Source organism: Eubalaena glacialis, chromosome 15, assembly GCF_028564815.1.
Source record: "Eubalaena glacialis isolate mEubGla1 chromosome 15, mEubGla1.1.hap2.+ XY, whole genome shotgun sequence".
NCBI classification, from domain to species: Eukaryota; Metazoa; Chordata; class Mammalia; order Artiodactyla; family Balaenidae; genus Eubalaena; species Eubalaena glacialis.
The window spans coordinates 13,218,356-13,242,033 of record NC_083730.1 but is presented as its reverse complement, the minus strand read 5'-3'; the positions used below and the strand labels follow the sequence as shown (position 1 = coordinate 13,242,033).

General features: G+C 41.7%; 1 protein-coding gene across 1 annotated transcript; it reads left to right on the top strand.

The window, feature by feature from the left end:
* The first annotated feature begins 315 nt into the window (after window positions 1-315).
* SERPINB5 (serpin family B member 5) lies at window positions 316-23,349 on the top strand. Its single transcript, XM_061169951.1, has 7 exons — window positions 316-393; window positions 6,233-6,407; window positions 9,207-9,344; window positions 11,878-11,995; window positions 14,748-14,890; window positions 19,392-19,559; window positions 22,854-23,349. Exons 2-7 carry the CDS (start codon window positions 6,240-6,242, stop codon window positions 23,244-23,246), a joined length of 1,128 nt encoding a protein of 375 aa, XP_061025934.1. The 5' UTR covers window positions 316-393; window positions 6,233-6,239; the 3' UTR covers window positions 23,247-23,349.
* Window positions 23,350-23,678: the final 329 nt, after the last annotated feature.

Here is a 23,678-nt window from a genome sequence, read left to right as displayed (position 1 = left end):
ACATATTCCTTCTATTTTATATAATATTTCACCTTCCAGTCCCACGTGGGCTACTAGGGTTGCCCTTCTGTATGTATGCGTGTATTCAGCCTAAGGCACGATCCGCCGACAGCCCTGTCCTGCCTGAGCATGTTGCAGGCCTTTAGAAGCTGTGCAGACAACAGCAACTTCAGCGTGAATCATTTTTTCCAATCACGGACAAGCTGCCAAGAGGCATGAGTAAGGGCCAGGGCAGAAGTGGGAGGGACGGAGGGAGGGGAGGGAGGGCGTGGTCACAGTGGGCGTGGTCCCGGTCGGCGTTCAGGTGAGCAAGCAGCCTGCCTCTGCCCCACATCAAGGTCCTACCGCATCTGGTTTTCCTTTTCCCTGGCCGTGCGATCGCTGTAACTTCAGGTAAGCAAAGTGCAGGTAGCAAGGTGGTGATTTCCCTCTTTTTGGCAAGTCTTAAAAGAAAATAGTTCTTTGAGATGGTGAACACAGTGGGCAGAATGGCTTATTTTCAAGAGTAGGCTGTCAGCTTCAGTAGGGCTGTCGCCGCCTACATGGGCAGCATTTCCAGCGCCCAGCCCTTTGGGAACCAGGCATGCCGTGTAGGGAGCAAAATCACTTAAAAGCACAAGGTAAGAGCATGAAGAAACAGCATGGCCGGGAGGTTTTGGTGTTGGGAGGGCCCAACAGTGATTCGCAGAGTAGAGAGTATTTCCGAGGACGTTTCCAGCCCTACCTTGGAACTCAGAATGAGTTTTGCGGAGCTAGTTTCGGAAAGGGTGTGGTGCCCCAAACCTGAAAAAAGTGGAGACGCACAGGAGTGTCGGGCTCACCTTCTTGGGTTGGCACTGTGGGCTGAGCTTCAGACTTCAGAACTGCTGTTCTTTTTGGCATTTTAAAGCATCCAGTGGGTGTCCATTTACTTGCAACTGCGTTCTTCCAGGCAGGAAGTATTCTCCCTCCCTATTCTTGGGCTTCAAGATACTTGAAGCAAATTACAGATTTCAAATGTGTGTTCTTGGATGACTTTTCAAATAGGTTGGCTCGTAGTTTCTTCCTCATAGAAGCTACTGTTTTGATGGCTTTCTTTAAGCGTGTCACCCTAAAGAGCAATTTAACAGGCCAGGCTGTTCTGTAGGCTCGTAATCAGATGAGGCTCAGATTCACAGAGCTGAGGGGTCCTATACGTCCTTCGGCTCACATCTCCGCCACCCCCGATTTTGTGGAGGAGGAGGGGAGGCTCACGGAGGAGAAGGGGTGTCCAAAGTCCCCTGGCTTATATGGGGCGGGATGAAGTGGAATCCAAGTCTTCAAACTCACGGCTCGTGGACTTTCCCAGGTCACCATGAATTTTCTTAACAGCTTTGTCACCCCTACATTACTGAAGAGGTTTTGAATAGAATTGGGTACGTCAAAACCTCAGTCCCCACCAGTATATGCAGGTGTTTGGTGGGTTCCTGGATGGGTGGAGAGATGGAAGCTTGTCTGAAGAAAGGATTCTCTGTGTGAGTCAGTGGGTTTATATCTTTGCTTCTTAGCACCTGAATTCTGCCACTTCAGTCCCTCTGGGTTGCGGGTTCACTTTGAAGGTATGAAGTCTCAGCAATCTTGGTCATCCTGGCATGGTGAGTCTGGCCCTATTTTACTGTTTTAGGCAGCAGTGGGACGGCTCAGAGGTCAAGATCAGGCTTCTAACCAGATGGGAGCAGATATGATGGCTCAGAATATCTGAGCAAAGCAGAGGCTCCCCTGCCATTGGAAATTAAGCAGTTGACCTTATTACTAAGAGCCACATTGTCCTTTCCCGCTGACAAAGCACTTTTCATGTACATTTACTCATTTCATCACCTCATTAATCCTCATGCTATTCTTTCACATGGCAGAAGCTGCAGGATCTCCTATTTTCTTGATTTGTCTCTGACTTTTTTCCTTGTGAGGTTAGAAAGTGAACAGCACAGACTGTGTTCTTAGACATTCCATTGTAGTTGTTGTAATAGGCAAAGGTATTGCCTAAGGATTGTTTCCACCACATGGTCTACAGATGAAAAGTTTGGGGAATATTGGCTTAGATGCATTAAAAACATTAGAAATCTTGATGCAGGGGCCAGTGAGCACCTGTGAGTCGAGAGAACTGACCTTCCCACGCCTCCTCACACCCCAGTGCACATGTCTGCATTCATTTGGGGACTGCTTGCTGTCTCTGAACTAGCAGTTCTCTGGCACACATTTTTGCATGACTAACTCTTCCTTATTCTTTAGGACGCACCTGTAGTGCGACTTATTTGATGTCACTGTCTCTGAGGAGAGCTCACTGAGATTTCTACTATGAGTGCGCTGTCTCCCCTAAGGGCTGCATGATAACTTGTGCCCCCATCAAAACACCCATCACGCCTACAGCACATATCATGCCACTAGGTGACAGCTCTTCGGAGGCAGGAACCATGCTATGTTCACCTTTGATTTGTTAATGTCTAGATCAGGTGCCTGACACGCATTATTAGGTACTCAGTTAATACTTATTAAATGAAAGCAATATAAGATTGATAGTTTGCAACACAAAGAGTGGAAAGAGAACATGAGTTTCTGCCAGTTGGAAAATCAGGAAAAAAAAGTTTTGTGTTGATTTAAAAAAAAGAAAACACGTAAGAAAAAAAAAAGAAGAAAACATGTAAGGTATCTTGGTATCTCTAAAGGGGTAATCCAGGACACGTAGGATTTTTGGAACTCTAAAGACTCCTGAGAGAACAAATGTCAGCAAAGACACAATTACCAAGAAGGAAGGTGATACGTGTGGTCAGGAACTACCAGGCTGGAACATAGAAGAGTGAGTGCCAGGTCTGGTTTGACCACTCTCACTCCCCGCGTGGGTGGCCTGGGAGAATCACTTCGTCTCTGTGTGCCTCCCTTTCCACACCTGTAAACTGAAGAGATGGGGCCAGACTAAATCCATCCAAGGTCTTGTCCCCCTTTAAAGGTTTATGGCTTTAGGATGTATTGCAAACAATAAAAACAAAACAGGCAACTTTACAATTAAACTCTTACAACTTCTTGTTGTTTGTTTGTTGCATTTCTTTGTTGTTTGTTTATTACTACTTAAACTTTCATTTCACGTTTCCCTGATTAAAAGTGGCTTTTAAACATTTAAGTCAATAAAAGATGTGGTGTTTTCTATGTTGATGCTGTAAATGAAATTCTCCTTACTTGTTCTAATCATTAGAAGGTTTTCATGAAAATGAAAGAAGTTATCTCTGTAACAATGGAATAATACAATGAAAAGAATCTGCAGCGATTTTAGCACCCTGAACAGGTCATTAGATATGTAAATTTACTACGCAGGAATTGCTAATCTCTACTCTCGTACCCACAATTTTTATAGCATTTGCTCGTGCAAAATGGTCTGCATAGGAACCTGACCCATTTTCCTGGGTGTGTATTGCTAAAGTTGCTGAGATTTGTTTAAATGCTTCATCTTGCACCACAGTGAGGTGGCAACTGGCTGTGGCCAAAATCATCCCTTGAACTATCTCAGACCAAATCAGCTTTACAGTGTTTTTAGGTCACTTGCCACTAATCACCAAGCAACTGATTAGATTTACCAGGCAATATTTGATTGATTACATAGTTGGTGATCATTTACCCCTATAGACACCTCAGATGTTAGGTGTGCCCTGATTTACATTCTCCAACAGGGACTGAATCTAAGCCTTGAATTGCAACAAAGTGTTAATTATATTGTGTAATTAACTGTACTTAAAGCCACCATGATCTTGTATTCACATAGAGCCATTTAGATGAAAGGAATTGCAAAATGCTATAATGAATGAAGGAATGATACTTCAGTGGAACAAAATGGCATTTCCTTACACTTTGATCCACTTCTGGGATCCACTTTTAGGTGTCTGCCGTCAAACTCGCTCAGCAGATTACTCCAAGGCCTTAAAAACACAAAAGACATCAAACTTCAAAGTTTGTTATAAATGATGCAAAATTATTCTAATTTCTCCTCCTGGGTGGTTGGAAATATGGGCTGGGAAGAACTACTTGGGCTTGTTAAAACATAGTTGGTATGTTTTCATACTATCATTGGTGTGGTTAGGCCTTGAGTTGTTGAAGCTTTGAGACGTTTGCAGGGGTTTGGGTTTAGGTTTCTCTATTTGGTGAAGAAATACCTCATTTAGGCTTTTCTATTTGGTAGAGAAATAGCTCCTGTTGAATTTTAGTCATAGATGAACTCAGCATTATCAGTGTTAAACTTGCTGCTGGAGAAAGCCAGACTTCTTGTCCTGAAAGTCTGTTTGGGATCCCCAAACAGACTTTTAGAAAGTTTCTTTTAATTTCCCTGTGGTGGACACATGCTTCTGTTTCTATCTTATTGCCCTCTGCCTTCCTCATGCTGGTCTGCTTCCCCTGAGAGTTCACTCTCATCTCATGGCCCCCAGCTCTCCCTAGATGAGAGAGCATAAGGTAGTAGGCCTTAAAAAAATGTAAGATGCCTGCCCTGACTTCAGGTTACCTTATTGTAGGTGCGTAATGAGAACACTGAATTCACTTAGCTGTACTTTTTGGACAAAGGAGGAAGCAGTCATTGGAGATGACCAGTGAGCATGAACGGGTCAACAAAACTTTTTTTTTTTTTTTTTGCTAATGAGCTTGTTTTTACAGATTCCAAGATATATTATAATCTTTTTGATTCCATCCTACACACAAGCCATATGTCCCATAAAAGGGAGAATTCCAAAGAACTATTTGAAGATCAAGGGCCCATTCCTTGATCTTATTCTCACGTCTTTGCATTTTGAATTTCTGTTCAGGTATAAGGTGCAAAATTGAGATCCTATTCATGCATTTGACTTTAACACATCCTTGAGTCCCGATTGAGGGAAGCCCTCTGTCTTGAGTGGTGATGCTTTGTCTGACACCGGGGAGCACATCCTGCCTGACGACCTTCAGTGTCACGTCTTCTAGGGGTAATGAGAACGAGAGTTCTCAGACAAGACCAGAGGCTCACTGCTGCTATTTCCACTTTACCCGGCTCCGTATTTTTAGATGACGCTGCCCTCTCTTTTCTTTAACTCCCATGTTACTTGTTCCACTGTTCACATGGCATGGCATTCTGCTTATATGTATACATATCTGCCCAAAGAGATGGAAAACTCAGAGAAAGGGAGAGGGTACTCAGGTGATCCTTACAATACTTTTCATAGTGTCTTCTACATAGTAGATAATGTACTAACAACAAAAACAATAATAGCTATTATTTATTAAATGTTGCTATGTGCCGGGTGCCCTACTAAGGCAATACTTACTTTATTAATCTTGTAGGGCTGCTGTAACAAAGTACCACAAATTGGATGGCTTAAAACAGTGGAGATTTATACTCCCACAGTTCTGGAGGCCAGAATTCTGAAATTAAGGTGCTGTCAGGGCCTTGCTCTCTTGGCCAGCTCTAGGGGAGAATCTGTTCCGTGCCTTTCTCTTGCTTCTGGTATTGCCAGTGAACCTTGGTGTGCTTGGCTTGTAGAAGCATTGCTCCAATAATCTCTACCTCTGTCGCCATATGGTGTTCTCCCTTGTGTCTTCACATCGTCTTCCCTCTGCACGTCTGTCTTTGTGTCTTTTCCCCTGTTCTTAAACAGACACCAGTCATATTGGGTTAGGGCCACCCTGATGACCTCTACTTGATTCAATCTGCAAAGATCCTATTTCCAAATAAGGTCACATTCACAGTTACCCAGAGGTGGGACTTCAACCTACCCTTTGGGCGGGGGGCGGGGGAGTACACAATGCAGCCCATAACAGTTACTAAATATTAACTTGAATCACACAAAACTGCTGTGATTTGACTATTTTTGATCTACAAAAAATTCAATTTTGTATGCTTTAACCTAAATCCTAATTGAAACAATATGGATAAATAAAACCAACTGATTTTGATCAGTGCTGTCCATTGTTCTGACCACGTGCAGAGGCCATCGTAGCCAAGTGGGCTCGAATTTGGAGATTCCGGGCAGAGCTGTACACACAGAGGACCTCACATGTTGGGTGTTCAGATTTTAGGACATTTGTGCAGGAGTTTCTTTACCACTGGCTTTTAAATTTGCATTTACTGAAAGTTCCTTCCTTCCTCTCTTCTACCCAAGACCATGACTTTGTTTGACTAGAATTCTTATTGCGTTGGCAAAATGCAGTTGAGAACACTTTAAGGATGATTTAGAAATAACCTCACTCTTGTCCTTTTTTCTAGGCCCACAATGGATGCCCTGCGACTGGCAAATTCGGCTTTTGCAGTTGACCTGTTCAAACAACTGTGTGAAAAGGAGCCAGCGGGCAATGTCCTCTTCTCTCCAATCTGTCTCTCCACCTCTCTGTCACTTGTTCAAGTGGGCGCCAAAGGTGACACAGCAGACGAAATTGGACAGGTAAGCCCCATGCCTTGTTTCTGCTTTGAGTGGAAGCAAAGTTATAAGAACACACAGGTGATGCCTGGGGAAAAAGGAATGAGGCTCTGTGGTCAGAATTGCTCAGGAATAAGAGTTTTGCCATTTCCAGCACTCTCTTAATCTATTTTTAAATGTGAAAGCTCATTTATCTGTCCTGCAACGCATGTTTAGAACAGGTACTATGTTGTTGTGGAGAACGCGGGGATCTGCTAGGCAATCACAAGTTTTCCACTAACAAGTGGCCTTTGGCAAGTCACCTGACATCTTTCTACCCATTATATTGTAAGCATCAATCAAGATGATGTTTGTTAAATGTTCCACTGCAAATATCCTGACCAGAAAGAGTGTAAATCTACACCCCCCTGTCTTACGCACGAAATTTATTTACAGCATCATCCTTTATATTAAAATGCAGCCTGAACTATATTCTACTCTATAATATATTCTACCCTATTCTATATCCTTATTGGATAGATAGAATATATCCATGTTTATTTCAATACAGAAATAATGTTTGAAATTATCTACCTTTAAGTAACATGGATAAATAAGAAGATGGATTGTGCATACTTATGTTTTAGAATACTCCCTGGGATTTGAATATCCCATTTGAGAAGAATGGGCTAAGATGATGTTTTACACACACACACACATACGCACGCACGCACACGTATATAGGAGTATGTATATATATGTGTACACATATAAATAAAAAATTTTTAAGAATCCCTTTTTGGCTATGGTTGACTATCTTTGTAAAGTTCTTAGACCTTCAAATGAGATGATTTTCTATACTGTTACATTTTAAGTCCTTATATACTTTTATTATTTAAAAAAAATTGAGGTATAATTGACATGTATCATTATATTAGTTTCAGGTGTACAGTATAATGATCAATATTTGTATATTTTGCAAAATGATCACCACAGTAAGTCTGGTTAATGTCTGTCACCATACACAGTAACAAAAAAAATTTTTTTTTTATGATGAGAACTTTTAAGATCTACTCTCCTAGCAACTTGCAAATATACGGGATTATTAATTATAGTCACTATGCTGTACATTATATCCCCATGACTTATTTTATAACTGGAAGTTTGTACCTTTTGACCTCCTTCCCATTTCGAGCAGCTCAGCCTCTTACCCCCTACCCCCCAATCCTCGCCATTTACCTTTAGATAATAAGTGAAAACCCTTCTAATTCCATTCCATTATTATTCTTCTATTGATCATTCCAGTTCAACAGAATCTCTCTTTTCATGAGCTCATAAGCATTTAAAAAGGGAACATCTTTTATCTATAAACCCCCAGAAAATATGACCCACAAAATGTTATTTGTGTCAGGATGGCAAATTTACGCTTGAAACTGAGCGGGACTTGAGAAGGAAACTTCCTTTGTGGGAAGAGAAGCTGCACCTTTTCATCCGCCCTCCTCTTTCAACTCCACCCCACAATCCCTACCCCATCTCTCATTCCTCATTTCTCATCTCCCACTAGAGAAGAGATAGAAAAGAGGACTTCCTGGTAGTGGGTCTGTTCCTCAGTAATAACAATAAAGGTCTTTTCAGTACATGCAATTGTTTCCCCACAGTGGTTACGTGGGTTCTTTAATTTTCTGGTCTTTTTGCCTGTCATTAGGCATGAGGGTTATGTACAGCCTCGGACCAGCCAATTTGACCCTGCACTACGGAGGCTGTGTGACTCGGTGGTGCAATGTGCCCATTTAGTGATCACCTGAGGTGTGGCATCAGGGCATGGCTCTTATGAGTTAAGAGTGAGGAGAAAATCACCTTATCCTGACATCATGTTTTGGGCACCATGGAGCAGAGGAGATGCTGAGCTATTGGTTGAAACAAAAGAAAAGTTAGGAAAAAAATAAAAGGATTTAGGTCTTACAGAAGATAGCATCCTAGTTTTAAGTGGCTTAGAGTATTACTATAAGAATACTTATTAACATTTTGAATCCATACGATATTTTAGGTGTCTTAACATATAATATCTGTAATCCTCATAGCACCTCAGAAGAGTTGGTGTTCTCAGTTCATTTTACAGAGGGGAAAGTACAGTTCTGAAGAGTTGGGCAAGATGACATTTCTAGTAGGTACAGGGTGGGATGCAAAGGCTACCTAACTGTAGCCCATCGATGGCATGGCAGCTGCCTACCATAAATGACATATCAGCCCATTTGGCGCTTGTTAGAGCAACTAAAGGGACTGGATAGGCTCTGGCTAGGGACACCTCTATCCTGGAATCTGATACCTGCCTAATGATTGTCTCTCGGTATTAATTTCTCTCTTCTTATCTCTAAATTGGATAGAAATTATAACCCAGCTTCCTTCTTTTCCAAGTTTGGAAAAGAACATGGAGGCATCACTTTGAAGAAAGGGCGAAATTTCCTTATAGTTAAATCAAGAGAAGTGTATCTTTATGGCAGTGTTTCTCAACTGGGAACAATTTGCCCCTCCCCTCCCTCACCCCTCTCCCGGACATTGGACAATGTCTGGATACATTTGTGTTGTCACAAATGGAAGAAGGAGTGCTACTGACACCTAGTAGGTCAGTGATGCCCAGGACAGCGCCCGCCCCCGCTCGTCCCCAAACATAGAATTATCCAGTCTGAACTGTCAGCAGTGCTAAGGTTGAGAAGCCTTGCTTCTGGGAAAAACAGAGCCAGGAGATACTCAGGACCAACCCCGAGGAGGTTGACCATGACCATGTGTCCACCTCAGTGGGAAGAGGCAGTGCTTCACAGATAATGGATTTTTTTCTCTTCACAGGTCCTTCATTTTGAAAATGTCAAAGATGTGCCCTTTGGATTTCAAACAGTAACATCGGATGTCAACAAACTTAGTTCCTTTTATTCTCTGAAACTAATCAAACGGCTCTATGTAGACAAATCTCTGAATCTTTCCACGGTAAGTGGTTCAAAGCAATTAGCAAGATTCAACTGTTTATCAGGGGTGACACGTTCTCATGGTTAGACCAACAACTTTTCGTCAGTGAAAATCATTCCTAGGATGCTCATTTACGATTTATTTAAAATAAGTTAGTCCTAATGGAGAGGTTGAATCTAGAGGGAATCAATTGCAGTCACATATTTTAACTTAAAATATAGAGAAGCTGTGAGTTTTCTTTTCCCTCTAAAACATTCACAGATCCCACCCTTCCTCTTAGCTTCCTCACTGAAAGAAATGGAGAATGGGATTATTACTCTCTAATAAATGTGTCTCTATAGATGCAAGACAGCTCATGATTTAAACATCTTTGTTCTTGAACAGCAGGGCATATAGCCTGGGACAACATTTTAAGTTCTTTACCTTATTTGTTCATGCACACAATGTTCTCCTGATATTTCTCAAAATCAGTGAAAAAAATTGTAACTGTATGAATTAAAAGTTTTCATCGGTCATAAACTGGTTTTGTTTGTTTTATGAGGCTGTTCAGGTGGGTATCTATACAAGGTAGAGGTGGTAATTTCAGCTATTTCTTGAAGGAATCATATAAAGAACACTTATATATATTCTTAAATTTGATCCAGAGTATATCATAATACTTTAAAAAATATGTATTTGAAACACATAGCCAATATCCTCGGCTGCATAGATGTTCATTCTCTACTGTAGTAATATCGAGTTGATTCAATTAGTGTTTGGATGGTCAGAATTTCAAGCTTTCCAAATCTAAAAGGTAGACTACCAGTTAAATATTTTGCCATAGTTTTACTACTTTCGGCAATAGGTATGTGTTTTTCTGGTGGGGATCTTTTGAGGACATAGGTCATTAGATGTTGTGAGTTCATTCTTACTGCTTAAAGACACATATACACAGCCATTCTTCTTCCAACAATCACCTGGGGAATTAAAGAAATACTGAGATGTGGGTTGGGGCCTGGGCATGAAAAGAATTTAAAAACTCCCTAGGTGGTCCTTAGTGATGCTTAATGCATTTTGTTGTTGGCAGTGAAGATGGTGGAGGCCCTTCATCTTGCTGAGTCTCTGGAATGTTCTTAGCTCTGTTAGTAAATGGTAACACTCAGTCCCAAGGTTGGGTTGCAATGAACAGAATCAAATTGGGCAAGCCTGTAGTTGTTCTGAAAAAAATCCAAGGAGTCCTGTGCTTAGGAAGTGAAGTGACATGATATTTAATCAAGCTGTGTTTAGTTTGGTTGACTTTCCACTCAACATTTTGAATTATTTCAAACCGGGAGTTGCAAGGAATTTTTTAAAAGGCTGTTTCCATTGTTCCTGTTGGTTGTATGTCATCTATAATTTTACTAGTAACAGTACAAACAAGTGTGGTCTGAGGAGGGCCACCTGTATCAGAACTACCTGGGTGTTAGAAGTGCAGATTCCTGGCCTTGGTTCACTAGAATCAAGATCACCAGGGACCGGAGTTAGGGTTTTCCTTTTTTTTTTTTTTAATGCCTTTTCTTTTTTAAAAAAATTTATTTATTTAATTTATTTCTTTTGGCTGCATTGGTCTTCGTTGCTGCGCGTGGGCTTCTCTAGTTGCGGCGAGCGGGGGTTGCTCTTTGTTGCGGTGCACAGGCTTCTCATTGCGGTGGCTTCTCTTGTTGTGGAGCACGGGCTCTAGGCGCGCGGGCTTCAGTAGTTGTGGCATGGAGGCTCAGTAGTTGTGGCTCGCGGGCTCTTGAGCACAAGCTCAGTAGTTGTGGCGCACAGGCTTACTTGCTCCGAAGCATGTGGGATCTTCCTGGACCAGGGCTCGAACCCGTGCCCCCCGCATTGGCAGGCAGATTCTTAACCACTGTGCCACCAGGGAAGTCCCAGGTTTTGCATTTTTAACAAGCATTATAATTAGAAGAACTGCTCTGTTCCTTACAGCACTGTGTTTCAAACTTTAACATGCAGATGAATCACCTGGGAATCTTGTTAAAAATTCAGATTCTGATTCTGGGGTGGGGCTTGAGATTCTGCATTTTAACAAGGTCCCAGGTGATGCTGCAGGTCTTGGTTCTTGGACCACACTTTGAGTAGCAAGCATCTTTAGAATATTTATTTATTTCAGTGTGGATAAGATTTTTCTTCTCATAGAGTTCTCTTTTCTGTACATTTCTTCCATTCTAAGACATACATATATAAATTTACATTTTATCTGTATGTACATTTTAATGTTTCTGAAATTGGAATTCATATTATAATTGTTGTGTGCATGTAGCATAATGTTTCTTTTCTCCCCCAAAACTGATGCTAAATTGATGGAGGCATTTAATAATTGATATTGTCTTAGAATTGAACAAATGAAACAATACAAAGAAAACTCATTGATTTTTATATAAGGTTTCAATTTATATAGTGTTACAGATTTTGAAAGAGTATCCATAGTAATAGAGATTTAAAAGTCCTTGTGCTAGAATTGTGTACCAACATAATGGTTTAACTACAGACTTTAAGGACTTGGTAATTTTATGAACTGGATGTTTTTCAGGAGTTCATCAGGTCTACCAAGAGACCCTATGCAAATGAAATGGAGACTGTTGATTTCAAAGATAAATTGGAAGAAACAAAAGGTCAGATCAACAACTCAGTTAAGGAACTCACAGATGGCAAGTATCCTTTACTTATTCTGCTATAAATCACTAAGTAAACAGACCATATCGTCTCATGAATCTGCTAAGTATAAGATTGAACATCTGGAGGATTCCTTGAATGTTTTCGGTATACAAGCTAAATTCTTGTCCATCAAGCCATTTCAACCGCTTGGATTTCTGGGCATTTCCTGCATCATATCATCAGTTAGCAGAAATTCTGAGTACTTCAGGTTTAGTCTGCTAAAACGGGCTGCCACATGCCCTTCTGGAGGCTTGGATATGCCTCCAACAAAGTACGGCTCTGGGCCAGTTCCGAGGCTGGTTTTTCAATCTGGAAATGAAGGGCTTGGGCTATAACTTGATGATCCCTGAGGCCACTTTTGGCTCAAAAATTCTACAAATTTGTCAAGGAAAAAAAAGACAAAACGTCTTAGATAATCAAATACACATGCAGAAAAAACAGAACAAAACAAACCATGGTGGAAACTTGTCCCAGGTCTCACAACTCTCCTTACCCTTGGCCCTCTGATAGCCCCGGGGCCCGGGGTCTCTTCTGCAGCTTCCACCTGGCCCTGCCTCTTGCTCAGCGCTTCCCTCAGGCCTCTCCCTTTCCCGACTCCTCCCTCCATTAAAATTCTCTGTGAGGTGCGCTCCTTGCTAGAAAGGAATTGGAGCTAAGATGAGTTTGGGTGCAAATCAGTGTTCACGTCCCCCTTCCCAGGGGACGTATTTGTACAGTATTTGTATAGGGAGGCAGCTATTGGGACACAGCACCTCACTGTGAAAGAGCAAACTGGATTTTTCAGGTGCCACTGCAGTCACCGAAGTCGGGGGAGGGACATACTGCTGCGGCAGGAGAGACACACTTGCTGTGAGAATGCCAGGGCGGCCCTCTTGCCGCACGGACTCAGGAATGCCGGAGCCCCCGCTATAAATGCAGGGTGAGGCCGTGGAAAGAACGTGGTCTGGGAGTCGTTCAAGACCTAGATTCAAATCCAGACACTGCCACTTGTTAACTGAGGTAGTTGGATATGGAGCCTCAGTTTACTGAACTGTAAAATGGGGCATATATTACCTGATTTAACTTTTACCTGGTTGTTGTGAGGATTAAATTAGATCATATATGCTAACAAATAATATATGATAGCCAAAATAATATATGGTAGCCTTAAATACGTATGCACACACAAATGTGTACATCGATATATATTTATTAATGAAATGAATTTTCTTTGGCTTCATATGTAAAGAAAAATCTGGTCTAACTAATACCAGGTTAGGCACAATTTTAAAATGTATACGTGAAAGGCAGCTCCCGTTTAAATTGCTGTGTGACGGTTTTGCTTTTTTTTTTTTTTTGGCCGCCCACATGGCATGCAGGATCTTATTTTCCTGACCAGGGATCGAACCCGTGCCCCCTGCAGTGGAAGCTCAGAGTCTTAACCACTGGACTGCTAGGGAAGCTCCCCAGTTTTGCTTTTAAAATCGTTAATGCATTGCATTTTCTCTCCAAGGGACTCTCTTTAAAAATCTTCATAAATTTGAGTTTTTTACTGGAGAACGTAGTTTAGTGAAAAGACTTCTGAATTTGAAACCAGAAGCTCGAGGTTGAAGTTAGCCAGCACTTGCTAGCTCCCCACTTCTTCAGTGATGCTATTACATATTCGACCCAGCATATAGCACTGACAGGACAGGTTACATCGTTTGTGGGTCCCAGTGCAAAATGGAAACACAGGGCCCTTTATATTAAAAACCACATTAAGAATTTTAAGATGGCGAGAGCAGAGCATGAAACCAGTGCAGGGCCCTTCACACCTAGTCACAGGCCCAGGAACTGGGCCTGAGCAGTGGTATGAAGATCTGAGAGATTAGGTAAATGAAATATCCTTAGCAAAAAAGTCAATGCTATTCAAAGGCGAGGACTTAATTTTATTAAGGGTTTATTACCACCTAACTGTTTTGGCTGTTGGGGATTTGAGCACTACGGTCATTACAATTGTTACGGAGCTTATGGTGGTAATTACAGCTGACCAGGATGCAAACAGAACAGTGTGATTTGGGGAGGGGGCAGTGAGCTGCGGGGTAAAGAGGGGAGCACTGACCTGGTGGCTTCAGACGTGCTTGGCAGCTGAGTGAACCGGGAAAGCCACTTGGCCTCTCTGAGCCTCCGCGGCCTCAACTATGAGATGGGGATAATGACCTTTGCCCTACAGGATCATCATGAGGGAAGTGAGATAAGACACGTGACAGTTCCGAGCACAGGGCCCGGTGGAAAGTAAGCTTTCTTGCATTTTCTTTCCTGAGCACAGGCTCTGGAGTCACAAAGACCTGGCTTTGAATCCTGAATTCACCCTTGCTCATGCATCATCTTGGGTGAGGGACTTAACCTGGAGTCTCAGCTTCCTCATCTGTAAAGTGGGGAGCAATGCATGGTACCGTGCATGTGCATGTCTAGCACATGGCCTCGGACAGCATGGGCGTTCCACAGGGGTAGCTTGTGCTTTTCTTCTTGCTCCTCTTCCGTCTTTTTCCCCCTCCCTTCTCCCCCTCACTCTCCTCCCCAGGTCTCTTTGGAAAGTCTGGTTGAGGCAAGATGCAAGGAGAAAAAGGGGTCCTTCTTAAATGAGATGGTCTGGGCTACCAGGCTGTACATGGCGCGGCTCTAGCCAGGGTGAAATGCCCAGTCAGTGGATTTGCATGGGGACATCAGAGGTGGTTTGGAAGCATAACCCCGTGCAATTTTGTGGTTTCCTAACATTGTTTGCAGGCCGCTTTGAGAACATTTTAGCTGACAACGGTGTAACAGACCAGACCAAAATCCTTGTGGTTAATGCTGCCTACTTTGTTGGAAAGTGGATGAAGAAATTTCCTGAATCAGAAACCAAAGAATGTCCTTTCAGAATCAATAAGGTATGTGGGCTGCGTGTTGCAGTCAAAGGATCCCAACTATAGATCTGAAAAATTAGAGCAACACGAGGGACCCTAGGAATTCACTCCAATGAGGAAAATTAAGGCACAGGAGGTAGTGTGCTTTTCCTTAGACAACAGCGGGGAGGGGCAGGGACTGTTTAAGTGTAGAAAAAGAACCATAAGCCAGAGACTCTCACTCTTTTTCCAGAATGTCCTCAGGGTCTGATCTGAGTGAGAGTTTATAGAGCTTCTAACACAGTGGGTAAAGCTAAATCACCAACCAGAAAATAACTACAGATGTTTGGGACCATTAGTAGGAAAGGAAAAGAAAAGAAACAAACCAAATCCCAACATTAGAGGCCTTTGGATCATCATGAAACATTGACCATTTGGGAATCTTGTTCCAGGTTAATGAGCTCCTCTGTGATCTCATTTCTCACCTGTTAATAGTGAAGTAAATGGTTCTGATATTTTAATTTAAAAGATGCTTTGAAGTACTCATTGGCTGTGAAGGAAAAAGCATGGCTTACTCATCTGCAGTGCTAGGACTCATTAGGAGGAAGAATTACAATAGAAACCTGTATTGCAGGGAAGTCTCATGAATACTACTGAGTGAATAATGAAACCATATCCCATGCCAAAAATAATTCATATAAATAGGTAAAGTGCCTCCTCTATAAATGAAACCAAAGAACTGAGACTGGAAAACTGACCCATTTCGGTAGAGGACCTAGGAAACCCCAGGAATCTATATGATGGTGTGATTTGGTCTCATTTGATGAGATCTGGCTTGTGTTAAGAATGCAAACTCAGAACTGTGCGTCAGTCAGCACAATCTCGGAAGGAAGCTTATTTACCCTGTAACTCTTATGCATCAATTCTAATTTTCAGGTCTCTCCCAGCACCTAGAGTACTTAGCATTAATCACTTTTGTTTTTGCCAAATATTATCATTGTACTTTCTTAGTGCTAGAACCCAGGAAGAAAAGACCTTCAAGATACAGTCTATACCTGAATTAGCTGGACTGGTTTCCATGACTTATTGTTTGTACCCACAGCGTTTGTATTCATAGGCCACACCCTCCCCTCCCAAATCCCCTGCCCCAGCTGTGTTTTCCACACTGAAATCTAATTATTTATTTACTTATCTAGATCTCTTACCAGTGCATGGACTTTTAAGGGCAGGGATAATGTTTTGCCCATCTCAGTTTCTATAATTCCTGGCCCAGTCCTTGACACATTAGTAGGTGCTCAGCAAATGTTTGTTGAATGAATGACCGATCTGTAAGGATCAGTTTGATTAAACAGCCAATAGCAAACAAAACCTTTTTGGCTTTTGGGACCACCATGGGTTCCTGTGCAGGATCCATGGGCCGTTTTCACTGGGAGAGGACAGTAATCACCGAGTGTGCTCCTTACCTACTCAAAACCTCCGTGGTCCTAGGGAGGGAGCCAGGTCCCCATCTACTTGCTCTACCTCCATTTGGCTTCCCAAATTACAGTGGTCTTCTCATTGCTGCCTGCGAGGGCCAGGACTGACCCTGCACACAGGGCTCTGTCTCAGACACCAGGCACCAAACAATTACTTCTTTAGACTCTGTATTTTTCACATATGGGTTCCTGAGTTTTAAACACGGCTTCTTGACTTTCTTAGTGTTGCCTTTTATTTGGAGCTAAAGTTGAACATGACTGTACATAGCCTCTGCTGTGAGCGGGGACCAAGTGTTGGCCCCAGTGACCCTCACACGGAGTGTCCCCTCCAGAGTGGTTAGGGTTGGCTCTCCTCCCTGGGAAGGGCTGACAAAGGGGCCTTGAGAATGTTTAAGTGAAACGTGAAACATGGTGCTTCTCATACCGGCTGCAGGGCCAGCCCAGAACATCATCAGAACCAGGTAACGGTGAGTGAGTTCACCATGGACTTTTGTGCCGACCACCCTCAGATCTGCGGCTTTTACATTTAAGAAAATGTTAATGGGTGTCTTTTATAAAAGGAGGAAGAATGTGTGCAATTCCTTTATCCTTGTCGTTAAATCATAAAGCTAGGTCGTATCACGTCCTGGAGACTCAGACTCTACGAAGAGAATGAATAAGGATTTAAAATGCCATTGATCTCTCAGCGGTTCACCAAACAAAAAAATAAAACACTATTCAAGGCTGCGTGGGGATATACCCTGCTTTTGAATGCAGGCGCTCTTACTTTTCCTTTGTTTCCTTTGAATTGCTTTTGTCAGCTCCTGAACTTTTGGGGTGATATTACTAAATCTTTTCTCATATCCTTTGGTGTCTCTTTTAAGGGTTAGACTAAATTGATGAAGTTATATTATTAAAAGTTTAGTACAGGGCTTCCCTGGTGGCGCAGTAGTTAAGAATCCACCTGCCAATGCAGGGGACATGGGTTTGAGCCCTGGTCCAGGAAGACCCCACATGCCGCAGAGCAACTAAGCCCATGCACCACAACTACTGAGCCTGTGCTCTAGAGCCCGTGTGCCACAACTACTGAGCTCGCGTGCCACAACTACTGAAGCCCACGCGCCTAGAGCCTGTGCTCCGCAACAAGAGAAGCCACCGCAATGAGATGCACCGCAAGGAAGAGTAGCCCCCGCTCGCCGCAACTAGAGAAAGCCTGCACGCAGCAACAAAGACCCAACGTGGCCAAAAATAAATTAAAAAAAAAAAGTTTAGTACAGTACCTATCCTGACAAGGTGGACACACACACTCACGTGCACGCACACACCCCCCCCCCCCAACACACACACTGTATTCAATATTTTCTGGGATGGTCGTTACTTAGTCCTGTTTTCAGAAGATACATCTTAATTTATGTTTTAGAAAATGGGATTATTGTATCCATAGTCAGTGCTGATAAATGAAATAGATGACCGTTTTTGGTGGTCACAGCTTCTGTGAATTCAGAAACTATTAGTAATCTAACCTGATGGAGATTTTTAGACAAATCTATACTTCTTTGAGGGAAATACATGGAAGAATTACCAGTTAATTTCAAAAGTAGTATGTTTGTTTTAAAATCATAATTTTGTTTCTGGTTATACATAGAGTCACAGTCTTCAATTATTTATCAACCAAATATTTAGTGAGCAATTACTATGTGCTGGGACATACCAAGATAATAAGAAATGGTTTCTGCTTTGACTGTAGGCTAGTTGGGGTGGGGGATGGCACATACATACATTTTCTAACATTGTGACAAGTGTTAAAATAGAGGTATGTACAAAAAATAAAATAAGTAAAGTCTAGCTTTGCTTGAAGATAGTGTTGGGTAAGGTTCAGTTTACTGTTTGAAGATCCCGGATAAAAGCTTTACTGTAATATTATTCCTGCAGACCTGATACAATGTTTGAAATTTCCCCCCCAAAGAGGTTCGGTTAACAGGCAAATATCCCATGGGAGGTATAAACCAAGACAATAAATTGCACTAAATTACTATCAGTCTTTTACTCCTTAGTATGAATTAATTTTTCTTCAGAAAATGAGTCACCTCTGTAGCAGAGACACAAGGTCAGATATTAATGGGGACATAGAGGAGAAGAAAAGTCCTGGGATGCTGCCTGGAGAGAAAGGCCTGAGTGATAGGAGCTGGAAGAGACTTAGAGATAATTTTGTTTGTTATCATTCTTAATTTTTAAAATCATGAAATATTTCAAGCATACAGAAAATTATAGAGAATAGTATAACAAACACCAATGTACCAACAACCACCTTTGTAAAATCTTTATATTTTGCCTTATTTCAGATATTTTAAAGAAAAAATATAGCAAGAATTGCACTGTCCTGTGTAGCCCCATCACCCCTCCATCTCCCTGCTTCCTCTCCAGAGGGAACCATCATTCTGAAATTTCCAATCCCCTCATTCCACTGACAAGGAAACTGAGGCCCAGAGAGGTTAAGTGACTTGCTGAAGGTCACAGAGTATGTTTATGTCACATTTGAGACTAAAACCAAGGTTCTTCTCTCAGATCAGAGCAGGAAGAGGGGACCGAGGGAGGGGTGACTAAAACCGAAGGCGGACGGAGAACAAAACAAGCATGGTTTTTGTTCTGCTATACGTTAACTTTTCCATATTAGGCATTGTATAAGGAAAAGCTACATAAATGGACATGTGGGTTTGCACTGGAATTTACTTTCAAGTGAGCTCTACCAGGAATGGTTTAAAGATCTTGTAATTACAGGCGTCTATAAAGGCTAAGTTAAAGTTTGCCTGTATTTCCAGTCATCCTGTCTTATTTTTAATGTTTTATATATGCAAATACAGTATTATATTATGGATAGTTCCTGTAATTATGAAGCACATGAATAACTTTTCAAAGGTAGTCATAAACTCTTGACAGGACAGTCTCTGATGGTGTGGATTACCTGCCTGCCTCTTTAAGCCATAATGATGTGAAACTACATCAGGAACGAATTTATGAGTATGTGTGTGTATAGAGGGGTGTGTGGGTGTGTGTGAGAAAAAAAGCAGAGCAAATTTCTTCTCCTTTTTCAGACGGACACCAAACCAGTGCAAATGATGCACCTGGAGGCCACGTTCTGTATGGGCAACGTCGACGGTATCAACTGTAAGCTCATAGAGCTTCCCTTTCAAAACAAGCACCTCAGCATGATAATCCTACTGCCCAAGGATGTGGAGCACGGGTCCACGGGCCTGGAACAGGTGAGGAGGGAGGCGGGCGTCCAGCGCGCAGGCGCAGCGGAGCCAAGGAGATGCTCGGGCGGTGCTTGTGGGGTGGCGGCAGCCTTGCCTTAACGATTCACTTGCTCAGTGGTCTCTAAGGGTTTCACGGTTCTTTGGGGGCCTTTCTCCTCAATGTTAGAACAGCTAATATTTATTTGGTACTGATAACGTGCCAGGAGCTGTAAGTTCCCCATGCGCACTGGCTCATCTAATTCTCACCGCAGTCCCAGGAGTTAGAAACTATAATATTACCGTACTCACGTTTACCAACGAGGGGCCGGCGGCACAGAGGGTGGGTAACTGGTCCAGGGTCACGAACTCGTGGGTGGTGTGTAGAATCGGAAGGTGAGCCCAGGAAGTTGGAATCTGTGTTCTTAACTCCAGGCTAGAGCCCCTGTTGGTAGCATCTTGTGTTAGTGTGGTGCGTGTGTTACAATTGACACATTCACTCAAGTCCACAGCTGACTTTGGGGCTTGCGCTTTGTGTTGCACGTTCTATGGGTTTTTGAAAAGTTCTTTTAATGCACACACGTATACAAGGTTTTATTATGCTTTTATACAGGTAGAGACACAAGGTTTAAATGACAGTAGAGATTTCACCTGCCTGGGAATGACTTTCTAGCTTCCCCTCTGCTCTGTCAGCCCCCTGCAGCCCCAAGACCCGTTGTTCTCCCTCAGTCCTGCCCTCCGGGCTTCCTGGCTCCCCTCCACCTGGGCCTCCACCCTCCGCCAGGAAGAAGGAGGGGTTCTTTGACCAACCCAGGATTCACCTGCTTTATTTCCCGTCACACCTCAGTTACTCCCTGACTTTCCAGGGGACAGTCTAACTTGGTCCCCATCCTACCTGCTACTTTGATTCTATGTTTTATCCATCACTTTATTAACTGAATCATAATTCCCATCTTCATTCTTCTGTTCACTCCTCTCTTTTTTTACTGCACTTCACGCCTTAGTCTCATTTTTTTCTTGCAGCCATTATTCAGCTGTCTCACACTTTACTTCCTTAAAATACCCTCACACCATTTTTTTTTTTAAATTAAAGTACAGAATGAAAGAAGATGATCTTTTGAGTCTCAGAAGGTATATTCAAGGATACAAATCATCTTAGTTTGCTAGGGCTGCCATAACAAAGTATCACAAACTGGGTGGTTTAAACGACAGAAATTTAATGTCTCACAGTTTTGGAAGCTAAAAGTCCAAGATCAAGGTATCTGCAGGTTGGTTTCTTCAGAGGGCTGTGAGGGAGAATCTGTCCATCCTAGCTTCTCGAGATTTGCTGGCAATCTTTGGCTTTCCTTGGTTGTAGACACATCACTTCAATCTCTGCCTTCATCTTCCAAGGCATTCTCCCTGTGTGAGTGTGTGTCTGTATCTGTGTCCGGAATTTCCTTTCTTAGAAAAAGGACGCCAGTCATATTAGGTTAGGGCCTAATGATCTCACCTTAACTAATTACACCTACAAGGACCCTATTTCCAAATGAAGTCATATTCCAAGGCACTGTGGGTTAGGACTTCAATACATGAATTTTGGTGGGGAGCGGGGGCGGACACAATTTGACCCATACAATGGAGGAAAAAGTTTATTTTTTCTTCTTAATGACTTTTGACTTATGGATGAATTTTCTCCTGTCTTCTCACTCTCAGGTAGTAAATGGCCAAGAGACTATACTTTTTGGCTCGAAAATTCTAGTTACCTATGACAATCTTTTGGTCTTAATAATTTGTCTTAAATAAAACAGTATCCATGAAAAAATACTTATCATAGCTTAGCAAGAGAATCCAATGGTTCCCTCTCCCATTAAAAAAACTTGTGACCAGCTTGTGACCTTGTCATCTCCCTGATTTTTATAGGTTTCACAAGAGTAACTTCAGTGCAGGATTGCCCCATGTAGTAATAGTCAAGGTAGTATCATTGTCTGTTGTACATGTATTTCTCCTCTAGCCAGTGGGGAGACTGTAAGGGCAAGGAGCAATTTAAGATTTGCTCAATGAAGAATTTTATGACTAAATCATTTTATGTGTCATTGCATATCTCTCATTTTAAAAATAGCCAACTGAAATAGATGCATTCATCACCTATGATCTTAAAGGATGATCCTAGACAGTTCAAATTCTCATTTTAAGAAGAGTAACTTTAGCTTTAATTTGAGTTATGAAATTTGATACTATGTCTAGGGCACGAATATTCTAGATTCCCTAGTAGAGAAATTAAAATAAGTATTCAATAAATATTATGCATAAAAACTTTTCTAGTTTTATACTTATTTCACTATTATCCATGCAACATCATGATTCATGCATTCATTTCTATAGAGCTACTCTATAGTTAAAAGAAATGCCCTCATAAATTTCAGAACAAAGGGACCATTGTCGTGGAGTGAGTGGAGGAGACCAATGCTAGGTAGCTGGGTAGACCATTTTTATTTTTAATTAATTTTTATTGGAGTATAGTTGATTTACAATGTTTTGTTCGTTTCTGCTGTACAACAAAGTGAATCAGTTATACATACAGATATACCCACTCTTTTTAGATTCTTTTCCCATATAGGTCATTACAGAGTATTGAGTAGAGTTCCCCGTGCTATATAGTAGGTTCTTATTAGTTATGTATTATATATAGTAGTGTGTATATGTCAATCCCAATCTACCAATTTATCCCTCCCCCTGATTCCCTGCTTTCCCCCTTGGCAACCGTAAGTTTGTTTTCTACATCTGTGACTCTATTTCTGTTTTGTAAATAAGTTGATTTGTACCATTTTTTTAAGATTCCACATATAAGTGATACCATATGATATTTATCTTTCTCTGTCTGACTTACTTTACTCAGTATGTCAATCTCCAGGTCCATCCATGTTGCTGCAAGTGGCATTATTTCATTCTTTTTTATGGCTGAGTAATATTCTGTTGTATATATGTACCATATCTTCTTTATCCATTCTTCTATTGATGGACATTTAGGTTGCTTCCATGTCCTGGCTATTGTAAATAGTGCTGCTATGAACATTGGGGTACATGTATCTTTTTTGAATTATGGTTTTCTCTGGATATATGCCTAGGAGTGGGATTGTTGGGTCATATGGTAGCTCTATGTGGGTGGACCATTTTTAAGAGAACCTAGTCACATGCCAAAACTGCAGGGCTGATTCCATCTTTGATGAACCATCTGTACTGCTTCCAAATAGGGCTCACAATGACATTTTATGTTTTTAATCAAGGAGGATCTTTTATAATTGGAAATAAAAAAAACAATTTCCTCTCCTTTTTGTCCTTCAGGTTGAAAAACAACTCAACTCAGAGACGCTATTGCAGTGGACCAATCCTAGCACCATGGCCAATGCTAAAGTCAAACTCTCCATTCCAAAATTTAAGGTGGAAAAGATGATTGATCCCAAGGCTAGTCTGGAAAACCTAGGGCTGAAAAACATCTTTAATGAGAATGCATCTGATTTCTCTGGAATGTCAGAGACCAAGGGAGTGGCCCTCTCAAATGTCATTCACAGAGTGTGCTTAGAAATAACTGAAGAAGGTGGGGATTCCATAGAGGTGCCAGGATCACGAATCCTGCAACACAAGGATGAATTCAATGCTGACCACCCCTTTATTTACATCATCAGGCACAACAAAACTCGAAACATCATTTTCTTTGGCAAGTTCTGTTCTCCTTAAGTGGCAGAGCCCAGGTTCCCAGGTTAAGTCCCACCCTACTTCTCTGTAAACTCTGCAACCGAGAATCATTTTCTAAATACAATAAATTGTTAATATTGCTGGATCAGGAAGCTGCTGGTATTCACACTAATAGGCCTTTTTTCCAATTTTTTGTTTGTTTGTTTGTTGTTCTTTCCCTCCCACCCCCTTAAAAGACAATACTTTTAATGAAAAGGAATCACCTTAGAGAAAAAATATGTATTCATCATTTGTCAAACTATCTAGGGTTTTTGGCAGAAATACAGTCTTTCACAAAGAAAATTCCTATAAGGAGGATCTGGAGGATTTTATTACCAAAGCTTAGCCTTCCATCACTGGGATACTTGATGTTCCAGACATTTGCTTTTCCCTGAAAGACTGAAGAAACTGGTACATGGGCTCTGCAAAACTTTC

What these genes read in the sequence shown, in the direction of transcription:
- SERPINB5 (XM_061169951.1), top strand. Translation starts at nt 6,240, where the DNA reads ATGGATGCCCTGCGACTGGCAAATTCGGCTTTTGCAGTTGACCTGTTC. An exon ending in AATCTCTGAATCTTTCCACG is followed by an intron (nt 9,345 to 11,877) that starts GTAAGTGGTTCA and finishes GATGTTTTTCAG; the next exon opens with GAGTTCATCAGGTCTACCAA. An exon ending in GTCCTTTCAGAATCAATAAG is followed by an intron (nt 14,891 to 19,391) that starts GTATGTGGGCTG and finishes CTCCTTTTTCAG; the next exon opens with ACGGACACCAAACCAGTGCA.